Source organism: Gorilla gorilla, chromosome 15 (assembly GCF_029281585.2).
Source record: "Gorilla gorilla gorilla isolate KB3781 chromosome 15, NHGRI_mGorGor1-v2.1_pri, whole genome shotgun sequence".
Lineage (NCBI taxonomy): Eukaryota > Metazoa > Chordata > Mammalia > Primates > Hominidae > Gorilla > Gorilla gorilla.
This window is the reverse complement of record NC_073239.2, coordinates 105,552,120-105,564,177: the sequence shown is the minus strand read 5'-3', so window position 1 is coordinate 105,564,177 and position 12,058 is coordinate 105,552,120. Positions and strand designations below refer to the sequence as shown.

The window sequence follows — 12,058 nt, the reverse complement described above, 5'->3', positions numbered from 1 at the left end:
TTTGATTTTTAAAAAAACAAGAATACAAAGGTAGTAGGAATTCTGTATTTAATATTTGTCTTAACGTTGGTGGTTGAAACAATCATTCAGTGTAGGCCTATGCAATATACTGTACACAGTGGTACTGTAGGTATATTTCACTTTAAAAGCCCAGTGGAACTGTAACCTTACAAAGCAGATAAATTAATGAAACCATTATTAGTATTATAAATGATTCACTGCTATTTTCTTCCAGCAAGAAACTATGTATTTATTATTAATGATTTGATTGGTTTTGGAGATTCTTAGAAAATTATGTATATTTCTAATGATAATAGCAGATCAGCAGGATAATATTACCTACCACACTTTAGACAAAACATTGAAGTTATATAAAGAAAAGTTAATGGAGCAAAGATAAGTGAAAAGGACTCAATACACAAATAATTGTAAATCATGTATTGCTAGGTAGTAGAGCAGGGGCCATTGGCCTCTCTTCTAAGCCTTTGTTTTTTGAACTATGTATTTTACATATTTGTTTGATGCTGTTGATTAGCTTGGTTCTTGTAATAACCTAGATAATTTTGTTGTATCTTGTCAGGTGCCAAAATTGCCAGCAGAGCTGGTCACAATCAACGTATTTTTGTGGCAGAATTCCGACCAGATTCAGATACCCAGTTTGTCTCAGTGGGAGTAAAACATGTGAAGTTCTGGACCCTGGCAGGAAGAGCTCTTCTTAGCAAAAAAGGGCTACTGAGCACACTGGAAGATGCCCGGATGCAGACCATGCTCGCTATTGCATTTGGTGCAGTATGTCTCTTAAAATGCACATAGTGTGACTTTGACTACTTTACATTCTCTTGCCTTAGATCATCAGCCACATGAATGTTGTTGAGATGATACTGTGATCTGCTAATCATTACATGCCCTGGTCAAGCATATATTTCATCTTTCAAAAATCTAGTTCTTTCAGAAATTAGGGAGTGAAAAGAATGTTAATGAGAGGGGGAAAAGGAATTTTTTTTTTTTTTGACACAATATCTCACTCTGTCGCCTGGGCTGGGGTGCAATGGTGCGATTATAGCTCACTGTAGCCTCCATCTCCCAGGTTCAAGTGATCCTCAGCCTCCTTAGTAGCTGGGACTACAGGGCAGGAACCACCATGCTAGGCTAATTTTTCTTTCATTTTTAGTAGAGACAGGGTTTCGCTCTGTTGCCTAGGTGGTCTCAAGCTCCTAAGCTATGTGATCCTCCCACCTTGACCTCCCAAAGTGCTGGGTTTACAGGCATAAGCCACCATAATAAGGATTATGACGAACATTTGATTCCTTGGACTACTGTTATACTCAAAAGCCTTCCTTAATCTTCTAATTGTCACCCTAAATATCCTAAAATTTCTGTCTTCCTAGTAGTTCTTCATAGTCCTAAAAATTTGTCAGAGAGAAAGGTAAATCAAGAAACATGATTTTCAAATGATTTAAGGTGGTACTAGGGTTTAGGATTTCCTTTGCTTTTTATCATTTAACACACTGCTTATCATACAGCTGGAAGTGCTCTGGGCCAGTGTCTCTACTTCGAGGGAAGAAGGAGGTAGTGAGACAGAAGGAAATAGCACAATTCCTGGCCCTGACAGAAGGGTGTTCAGGAGACCTGCTGTCCTCTCACTTTATTCCATCTCATCTGGACCTGTGGCTTCCAATCCACATCTCTTTCCTTTAATATCCTGCATTGGCTAGGCTGTATAAATCCTTTGGTGCATCGAAAAACTAAGTGCATTTTTTGTTTTTGTGATTATGCAATACTTACAGGAAAAGTTATAATTTTAGAATATTTAAGTACACTTACATTTTTGAGAAAAAGACCATTGAAATGTTTGTGCCATGTCAAATTTCAATTGAACATTTTGGGTATTCTTAATATAAGACCAGGCCAGGCACCGTGGCTCAGGCCGGGCACAGTGGCTCACCCCTGTAATCCCAGCACTTAGGGAGGCCAAGGCGGGAAGATCACCTGAAGTCAGGAGTTCAAGACCAGCCTGGCTAACAAGGTGAAACTCTCTACTAAAAATACAAAAATTAGCCAGGCGTGGTGGCTGGAGCTTGTAATCCCAGCTACTTGGGAGGCTGAGACAGGAGAATCGCTTGAACCTGGGAAGCAGAGGTTGTGGTGAGCTGAGATCGCACCATTGCACTCCAGCCTGGGCAACAAAGAGCGAAACTCCGTCTCAAAAAAATAAAAAATAAACCCTAGAATTATAGTATGTTAGAATTGGAAGGGAAGAATTGTCTAAGGTTATTCTAGCTAATAAGCAACAGACTTGGAAAGGAAAAGGTCCTGACAAAGCTAAGCCTCCCGTTCAGGTTTCCTGACTCGTGAATTCAGTGCTGCTGCCACTACACGATGCATGCTCTTTGTATCAAGGGTGAGACAGCATTACACATACATAGAAAATTATCTATTTGAACTCTATTTGAACTTTTGATGAGTTTGTCTCCCCCTCCCCCACTCCTTTTCAGAATAACTTGACGTTTACAGGTACCATCAGTGGTGATGTCTGTGTGTGGAAAGATCACATATTGTGTAGAATCGTGGCGAGAGCTCACAACGGGCCTGTGTTTGCCATGTACACCACCCTGCGAGATGGACTTATCGTGACTGGGGGAAAGGAAAGGCCGTGAGTCCTCTTTCTTTTCACAGAATATTTATGCATTTGTGACCTACCTGAGGTTTGCAGTTAATTATTCTAGTTGTTTCTAGGCTACACAGAGTGTCCTCTCCGACCTTCCTCCTCATATGCTTCTCCTTTGTTACCTTTTATGTGCCTTCTATTTGATTCTCATTTCTGGTCTTAATTCACTTCCAATTTTTTTCATGTTGGGGTGATACTTTTTCTGAGGTGTGGATAGGTAGTTGTCCTACAAGTTGAGTTACTTTTCTTAATGTCTGTATGCCTGTGTATGTATTTGCTGAGTAGGAGGCCCATGGGGGAATCTGGAGCCAGGGTTGTATTTTGACTGCCTGCTCTCTTTTTGTTCAGAATGGATTCTAAGGAGTAGAATGCACATTGTTGCTTTAGAAAAGGATGAGGGAACTAGAGAGAACTGCCTTGTTTCCTTTTGCTTGAGGCAAATTTAAACTGTTTTATACAAGACCTCAAAATCTGAGAAGAGGTCTCTTCTGAGTGATTTTCAAATCTCCCAACAGTAACCAGATACTTATGATTTGATTTGTCACCAACATAGTCATATGCATGTTGAAACATGACATGTAGGCCAGGCACAGTGGCTCACACCTGTAATCTTAGCACTTTGGGAGGCTGAGGCAGGTGGATCGCTTGAGCCCAGGAGTTCAAGACCAGCCTGGGCAACATGGTGAAACCCCATCGCTATAAAAAACAACAATTAGCTGGGTGTGGTGGCACATGCCTGTAGTCCCAGCTACTCAGGAGGCTGAGGTGGGAGGATCACTTGAGCCTGGGGAGGTCGAGGCTTTAGTGAGCTGTGATGGTGCCACTGCACTCCAGCCTGGGTGACAGAGTGAGACCCCATTTAAAAAACAAAAACAAAAACAAAAAAAATGTGACATATAGGTGACTAAGAAGTACATTTCAATACAGGATTGAAAGAACCCACATATGTTAATTAAACACAAGCGCAGAATTTGTGCCTTTTACATAAAGGAAGAATGCACATAGGCATGCTTTCAGACAAGCAATTCATCTAGCAGAAAAGGAAGGAATACATTTTTCAGCCCTTCCAGGAGAAAATCCATAAATGGGTTCTGTTTCGTCCTCCAACACTTGTATTTCCCACATCATTTACTCCTGCACACCCCCGCTCACTAGAAGCCTGCTAAACTGTTCCAGTGAGATATTTTAACACCTGGTAGGGAATAAATATGCTTCTGTTTTGGCCTTCAAAAATAAGCTCTGGGCCAGTTGCAGTGGCTCACGCCTGTAATCCCAACACTTTAGGAGGCCGAGATGGGCGGATCACGAGGTCAGGAGTTTGGGATCAGCCTGACCAATATGGTGAAACTCCATCTCTACTAAAAACACAAAAATTAGCCAGGCATGGTGGTGCATGCCTGTAATCCCAGCTACTTGGGAGGCTGAGGGAGAAGAATCGCTTGAACCTGGGAGGCACAGGTTGCAGTGAGCCGAGATCACACCACTGCACTCCAGGCCAGGTGACAGAGCAAGACTCTGTCTCAAAAAAAAAAAAAATAAATCAACTCTGTAGCATAGCATTTGTAATTCTATTATTTTGCCTTACATTTCCATTATCCTTTTAATAAAATTTTTTTTTACATCTTCCTAATCAAGAAGTATTATGAGGCCAGGCACAGTGGCTCATACCTGGAATCCCAGCACTTTGGGAGGCCGAGGCAGGCAGATCACCTGAGGTCAAGGTATTTGAGACCAGCCTGGCCAACATGGTGAAACCCCATCTCTACTAAAAATACAGAAATTAGCTGGGTGTGGTGGTGCACACCTGTAATGCTAGCTACTCGGGAGGCTGAGGTAGGAGAATCGCTTGAACCTGGGAGGCAGAGGTTGCAATAAGCCGAGATCATGCCACTGCACTCAAGCCTGGGAGACAGAGCGAGACTCCATCTTAAAAAAAAAAAAAAAAAAAAGTATTATGAGAGAGGATAATGTATTGTAGAGGCTAAATAAAATTATGCTCATGTCAGAAAAAAGAGTATTTCTCAAAATAAAATTCACTGAAACTGGATGTTTATTTTGACTGAGATATAGTATATCCTCAAATTGCCATAGAAAGTTTACAAGAATATTAGAAGTAAATTATAAATATCAGGGCCTTTTTTTTAAAAAGATTCTGCTTATAACTTGGTATTTGTTTATAATAAAAATTATAGTAGCCAATAATGAACACTTACTCTGGCTTGGTTATTTACTTAGGTCAAAAGAAGGAGGAGCGGTTAAACTGTGGGATCAGGAACTGAGGCGGTGCCGTGCCTTCAGGCTTGAGACAGGACAAGCCACAGATTGTGTTCGTTCTGTGTGCAGAGGCAAAGTAAGATGTTCCATGAGCTGATACAGTGCAGCAGAAAACAGAAAGTGGTTATTACTGTGATTCCCTCACCCTTTGCAGCCTAATGAACAATACTTAATAATGCATAACGATGGATTTGCTTGCCGACATTACTCTGTCTTTGCTGCTTTCTTTGCCAAAGTTAGCACCAGTGTGGTGCATAAGCTAGGAAGCTATTCTGTCTAAATACTGTATGTAAACCTCCAATATTTTCTAGAATCTGCCAATTCAACCACCCTAGTAGACATAATTGAAAACCCTTGCCAGTTGACTCATTTATATTAGGACAGCTGTCTCCCTTTTTTAAAAAAACACACATTCCCTAGATAAAACGTGCAGTAAACAAACAATGAAATACTACTCAGCCATAAAAAAATAATGAAATTCTGTCATTCTTGGTGGCAACATGGATGAGACTGGAGGACATGATGTGAAGTGAAATAAGCCAGGCACAGAAAGATAAATACATGTTCTCACTCCTGTGCAGAAGCTAAAAAAGTTGATCCCACAGAGGTGGAGAGTAGAATAGTGGTTACTGGAGGCGGAGAAGGGGGAGGGGGAGGGGGATAGGGAAGGACTGGTTAAAGGATACAAGTTTACACAGCCAGATAGGAGTAGTACGTTTTAGTATTCTGTAGTACTGTAGGATGACTATAGTTAAGAATCACGTATTTATGTATTTTCAGGTATTTATAAGAGAGGATTTTGAAAGTTTCCATCACAAAGAAATGATAAATGTCTGAGGTGATGGTTATGCGTATTACCCTATGCCCTATAGATATGTATAATTATGTGTCAATTTCAAAATAAAAATTCAAAACTACAACTCCTATGAAAATTTTTGAGCGTGTTTGTACTTATTAAGTGTATTTATAAATCATATGGATATTATCTTCAGTCTGCATATTAAATTGTAGTTAAGCTTTTACTTTTTAACTAAAAAATAAATTCTATTATTTTTTCCTATATCCCACTGCACTGACCCCAGTTTGGAAATCCTAAGATTATCAAATAAAAACTTTGATTATTGAAGAATCCAGGTGTACTGCCACAGAAAAGTTCTATTCTGTAGCATGGACTCTAATATGTAATCTAGCCCAGTGTGCTTACAGATAGATGTGTGCCTGTAGTCATAGAAAAATTTGCATGAGCTAATGACTGCCTTGCTACTAGATTAGCTCAAAGCAAAAAGTTCTCTGAAAGCAGGTCAATAGGGTCATTTTTATATTATGAAGAAGAAGAGCAGCTGTTGTATTACATTCACTGTATTGGTCCTGCTTGTGTTTCAGGGCAAGATCCTTGTTGGGACAAGGAATGCTGAAATAATCGAAGTTGGAGAGAAAAATGCAGCTTGTAATATTTTAGTTAACGGTCATGTGGATGGGCCAATCTGGGGACTAGCTACACATCCTTCCAGGGATTTTTTCCTTTCTGCTGCAGAAGATGGGACAGTGAGACTTTGGGATATTGCTGATAAAGTAAGTACAGATAATTTTTTTAAAAGAGGTTACAACTTCTAAAAAGAAAAGTTGGAAGTTCTAAATTGGTAGTACTTAAAGAACTATCAGAATTCTGTTGAGCATTTTGAGGGGAAACTGGTATAATTTAGAAGTACTTCACTTAATGTTGTTTCCTATGACTTTTTTTTTTTTTTTTTAAATGCAGAAGATGTTAAACAAAGTGAATTTGGGGCATGCTGCTCGTACTGTGTGTTATAGCCCTGAAGGGGACATGGTGGCTATTGGAATGAAAAATGGAGAATTTATCATTTTACTAGTGAGTTCTCTAAAAATATGGGGAAAGAAGAGAGACAGGAGATGTGCAATCCATGATATCAGGTTAGTGAACAAATGGAATAGAGTTTCTAGTATATACTTGATTTAACTTCCATTTGTAAAATTTTCCATAGCCTTGCCTTCAAAAAGAGGTCCCCAGGGCCTGTAGCATTTCCCATATTATAAATGGTATGCTAAAATATGGCTGTTTATATACTACTTAATTCTTCTTGCTAAATTATAAACCCACTGGGCACCAACTATAATAGCAAGTACTAGTAGGTAATGTTTGATGAATTCATGTTAACACTTAGCCATGTCTATTAAGTTCATCCCACCAAGAGGTATCTCCCACCGTAATACAAGAGAGCTATCTGCCCTTCAAAAGTTGTCACCCTGGAAAACTAAAGTTGTGATTCCAAACATATCTTCTCTTAGCAATCTCAGTTTGGGAATATGTAGTTCATTAATTTAATCAATACCTATTGATTAAATGTTCCAGAATCCAAATTAATTTAAATGTTTCTTAAACCTTTTTCAGTGCTTAAGCATTTTTCAACAGTGGCTACCATTTACGGAGTACTTCTATGTGATCAGTAGATAAGATTATTGAATCTAGGTCTGTCAAAAGCTTGTACGCTTTTCATCAGTAAAATCCTTTTACAAATGAAACCTTCCTCAGAACTTCAATATATAAAACAGTAACAGTGGCTTCCCTTAGCTTTTACATGTCTCTGTCGTACCTCAGTAAGACTCATGGGCCATGTCAAGAGACTGAATTGTCCCATATGACTCCAAAGATTGCTAGGCAAATAGCATTTCACTTTGTCTTTTAAATAAGTTCTTCAGGCCGGGCGCGGTGGCTCACGCCTGTAATCCCAGCACTTTGGGAGGCCGAGGCGGGCAGATCACCTGAAGTCAGGAGCACTCGACCAGCCTGGCCAACATAGTGAAACCCCATCTCAACTAAAAATACAAAAATCAGCCGGGCGTGGTGGCAGGCGCCTGTAATCCCAGCTACTCAGGGGGCTGAAACAGGAGAATCGCTTGAACCCGGGAGGCGGAGGTTGCGCCATCGCACTCCAGCCTGGGAGACAACAGCGAGACTCCGTCTCAAAAAAAAAAAAAAAAAAGTTCTTCCAAGATTCAAGTTGTGTCATTTCACCTTAATAACTGGAGATTAGTTAAGCTGGGCTGTGTTCTTTGCTTAATATTAAGACAACGTTTTTTCCAGATGAAAGAAAACTATCTTAATGAATTGTTAGCTTATTAATTATGTAATGCTAATGGCTTTTAAAAGCTGAGATGTTCTGACTGGGTGTGGTGGCTCACACCTGTAATCCCAGTACCTTGGGAGGCCAAGGGGGAAGGATTGCTTGAGGCCAGGAGTCTGGGACCATAGTGAGACCCCGCCTCTATTTAAAAAAATTAAATTTTGTTTTGTTTTGAGTTGGAGTTTTGCTCTTGTTGCCCATGCTGAAGTGCAATGGCGCAATCTCAGCTCACCACAACCTGTGCCTCCTGGGTTCAAGCGATTCTCCTGCTTCAGCCTCCCGAGTAGATGGGATTACAGGCGTGCACCACCACGCCTGGCTAATTTTGTATTTTTAGTAGAGACAGGGTTTCTCTATGTTGGTCAGGCTGGTCTCAAACTCTCGACCTCAGGTGATCTGCCCGCCTCCGCCTCCCAAAGTTCTGGGATTATAGGTGTGAGCTACCGGGCCTGTCCTAAGAAAGTTTTTTTAAACCATTAGATGTTTTTAAAGGAATTGGGAGATGACAATTGGGGAAATATTTAAAATTTAAGTAAAATATAAAGCTCCCTTATTTCATGTAACCCAGACAATCTCAGTATACATAATCAGTTGTGTCTGTCAGGTAAATCTATTTGAGGCCTTATCACACGTTACTTTTAAGAACTAGAAAGGAAAAGTCACTGATCTTAAGTATTTATAATACTTCATGTGGTCTAATACTTTTTACGTTTTGTTTTGATTCAGATTTAGTCCGGATTCCCGGTACCTGGCAGTAGGTTCTAGTGAGAACTCAGTGGATTTTTATGACCTAACGTTGGGCCCCACTCTTAACAGAATCAGCTACTGCAAAGACATTCCAAGCTTTGTCATTCAAATGGACTTCTCTGCAGATAGCAGTTATCTCCAGGTGCAGTACCAATACTGTATACCCAGGTGGCAAGTTCTTCTGCTTTTACATTTCGTGTTAGTGAATGCATTTAAAGTTCCTGAGCTCCAGCTTCTCAACTCCTCCCTTTGTACCTTCTGACCTACAGCTCCCCTTTCCTCCCCCACTTATCAGTGCTTTTCTCCTAAGTTTTTGTAGTGATCTTTTGCATACTTAATAATGTTAGACATGTAAATCAAGTAGCAATATGCTAGTATTCTGTAACCCCCCTGTGGATTTTGTCTCTCACCTAATGGAATTCTTGTCCCATTTTATAATCTGATGAAAGGTCTCTAGTGGCTGCTATAAACGGCATGTCTATGAAGTGCCTTCAGGAAAACATCTTATGGATCATGCCGCTATTGACAGAATTACTTGGGCTACATGGACTAGGTAAATACTTATATATTCACAAGGCAAGAACTGACTTTGAAGGCCAGTTAGAAAATCCTATTTCTGAACTGTTAGAGCCATTCCAATAAGGAATAGTAATTGAGTTTCAAGTTTTTGTTACCATATTTTGAAATGGTATGTTCATGTTGGGACCCCTTTTTATTGAATATATTTCCATGTTTTATCAGTTTCCATGATTTATCAAGTTGTTTTTTTGTTAAGGAAATCAAAGTTTTAACTTTAAAGATACCCTGATATTTTTCTTAACGCTAAATTTAATGACTGGCAAAAAGGTATTGGGTGCTGTTAAGCAACTGTTATTAATTCTCTATCTAAAGGAATGCTATCTTGAATCTATTAGAAGTCAAAGCTTCCAAATTTGTTCAAATTTTCTGGCTGTATGACAGGTAACCATGACTATCCATTTTTTTGGCCAATGAAAAATGCCATCAAATTCCTGTATCAGCCAGGCATATAGTGGCTCATGCCTGTAATCTCTGATGCAGCAGGCCGAGGTGGGAGGATCACTTGAGCCTAGAAGTTTTGATACCAGCCTGGGCAACACAGCGAGACCCCATCTCTGAAATTTTTTTAATTCCTATGTCATAAGTCATTTTTATTTTTGTAGAGATAGGGATCTCACAATATTGCCCAGGCTGGTCTCAAACTCTTGGCCTCAAGCAGTCCTCCTGCCTCAGCCTCCCAAAATGTTGGGATTACAGGTATGTGCTGCTGGACCCAGCCAAGTAGCACTTTTAATTTGAAAAATAGTTCTATCAGTTTTCAGCCAGGCGTGGTGGCTCAGCCTGTAATCCCAGCACTTTGGAAGGCCGAGCAGGGGTGATCGCCTGAGGTCGGGAGTTCGAGACTAGCCTGACCAACATGGAGAAACCCTGTCTCTACTAAAAATACAAAATAAGCCGGGCATGTTAGCACATGCCTGTAATCCCAGCTACTCGGGAGGCTGAGGCAGGAGAATTGCTTGAACCCAGGAGGCAGAGGTTGCGGTGAGCCGAGATCATGCCATTGCACTCCAGCCTGGGTAACAAGAGCGAAAACTCTGTCTCAAAAAAAAAAGAAAAAACAGTTCTATCAGTTTTCATAAAGTACTACTTTAATAAGATTAATCTAGAAACCCTTCAAATTATAAAATGTCATTTTTAAAAGGCAGGAGTTGATATCCTGATGAAATTCAGGTCTCCAAACAACTTAACTTACCATAATTTACTTCCTGTATTTTAAGTAACATGATAGGGTACTTAGAGATTAATTGCCAAGAAACTTTTTGAATATAGTCAACCTGCCCGCACTTGCCATGAGTTTTCTTTTGTTCCTTCCCTCTAGTATTCTAGGAGATGAGGTTTTGGGAATCTGGTCCAGACATGCTGAGAAAGCTGATGTCAACTGTGCCTGTGTATCTCATTCAGGAATCAGTCTTGTTACAGGAGATGACTTTGGCATGGTTAAGTTATTTGACTTCCCATGTCCAGAAAAATTTGTAAGTTTGTGTTTTGTTTACTATTATCAGTTTGCTCCTAATTTTGATGTCTTATCATCAGCATTTTCCCATATATTTAAAATGTTTTGTCCTAATTTCTAAATTTTTCCCCAAACTTTCTAAATCTATTTACTTTGAAATAAAAGCTATTAGAAACAAATCCTCTCCCTTGAGTAATACCATCTTTGGAACCATCCTACAAAAGCTGTAATTAGCTTTTCACCAAACCTATAATCAGTTATCAAATTTCAAATGCTTTTCCTTAGAGAAAAATGGTCAGAGTACCTGGAGACATCTGACTGCCCACACAGCCTGGTTTTGCAGATCCACTACTCACGCTGAAAAGCATTCTAATCACTGGCTGCGGTGCTAACTCCCTACTCTCTCCACAGCTCTTGTCATAGAGATTATAGTTCCTAATAAGAGCCTTTGACTTCTGTGTGCACCAAATGCCCTGAGCTTGTCTGTCATTGTTTTTTAGGCAAAACACAAAAGGTTCTTGGGTCATTCGCCCCATGTGACAAATATTCGATTTACCAGTGGTGATCGACATGTTGTTAGTGCTGGAGGTGATGACTGCAGGTTAGTAACTTTCTCAGCCCATGAAGAGCAGACTATGTTACTAGTTAAAGAGACTTATAACAACTCTCCTACAGCTTTGGTTTATGAAATCAGCTAGTCAACATTAGTAGAAGGTAGTATAACCAGATGGCTCTTCAGAATCTCATATCTATGCAAATACAGAATAAAAGGAGTTAAAGAGGAAAAATATTACACATGTAACCTGAAAGTGCAACTGAAAAATATTAAACTGTTATGAAAATCTAAAAACATAATTAACTCCCTGCAATTTTCTCTCTGATTGCAGCTTATTTGTCTGGAAATGTGTACATACACCTCACTGAGAGATGCTGAGATGACTACAGAAATTAACTTTGAGACCAGAATTACAGAGAAGAAAAACCAAAACCCAACCCTGCATGGTCAAGTGGTGCTAACCCAAGACTGTAACAGGGAGAAATGCCCAGAATCATCAAAATAGTGAAAGACTGATCTGTTCAAAGTATTTGCTATATGCACTGGGTATAATCCGTAATCCATACACTGCCAGATAATGCCATTTCAAGGAAGGATTGAATACTTGATGGTAAAGGCCAAGTTCCCCTGTATTGGGA

The 12,058-nt window shown here is 39.8% G+C and overlaps 1 protein-coding gene across 6 annotated transcripts in view; it reads left to right on the top strand.

Moving 5' to 3' along the window:
- The window catches only part of EML5 (EMAP like 5), a 180,883-nt gene extending 168,825 nt beyond the window's left edge, over positions 1-12,058 (top strand). For 2 of the 6 annotated variants that reach the window (XM_031001613.3, XM_055361816.2), the window contains exons 33-42: positions 581-789; positions 2,496-2,653; positions 4,904-5,018; positions 6,326-6,514; positions 6,702-6,874; positions 8,812-8,974; positions 9,282-9,385; positions 10,730-10,883; positions 11,365-11,465; positions 11,752-12,058. In XM_031001613.3, the coding sequence (XP_030857473.3) occupies positions 581-789; positions 2,496-2,653; positions 4,904-5,018; positions 6,326-6,514; positions 6,702-6,874; positions 8,812-8,974; positions 9,282-9,385; positions 10,730-10,883; positions 11,365-11,465; positions 11,752-11,788 (1,403 nt within the window). In that variant the 3' untranslated portion in view covers positions 11,789-12,058. Of the gene's footprint in view, positions 1-580; positions 790-2,495; positions 2,654-4,903; positions 5,019-6,325; positions 6,515-6,701; positions 6,875-8,811; positions 8,975-9,281; positions 9,386-10,729; positions 10,884-11,364; positions 11,466-11,751 lie in introns of those variants that run through there. The other 4 variants (XM_055361815.2, XM_055361817.2, XM_055361819.2 and 1 more) reach the window with 4 other exon arrangements.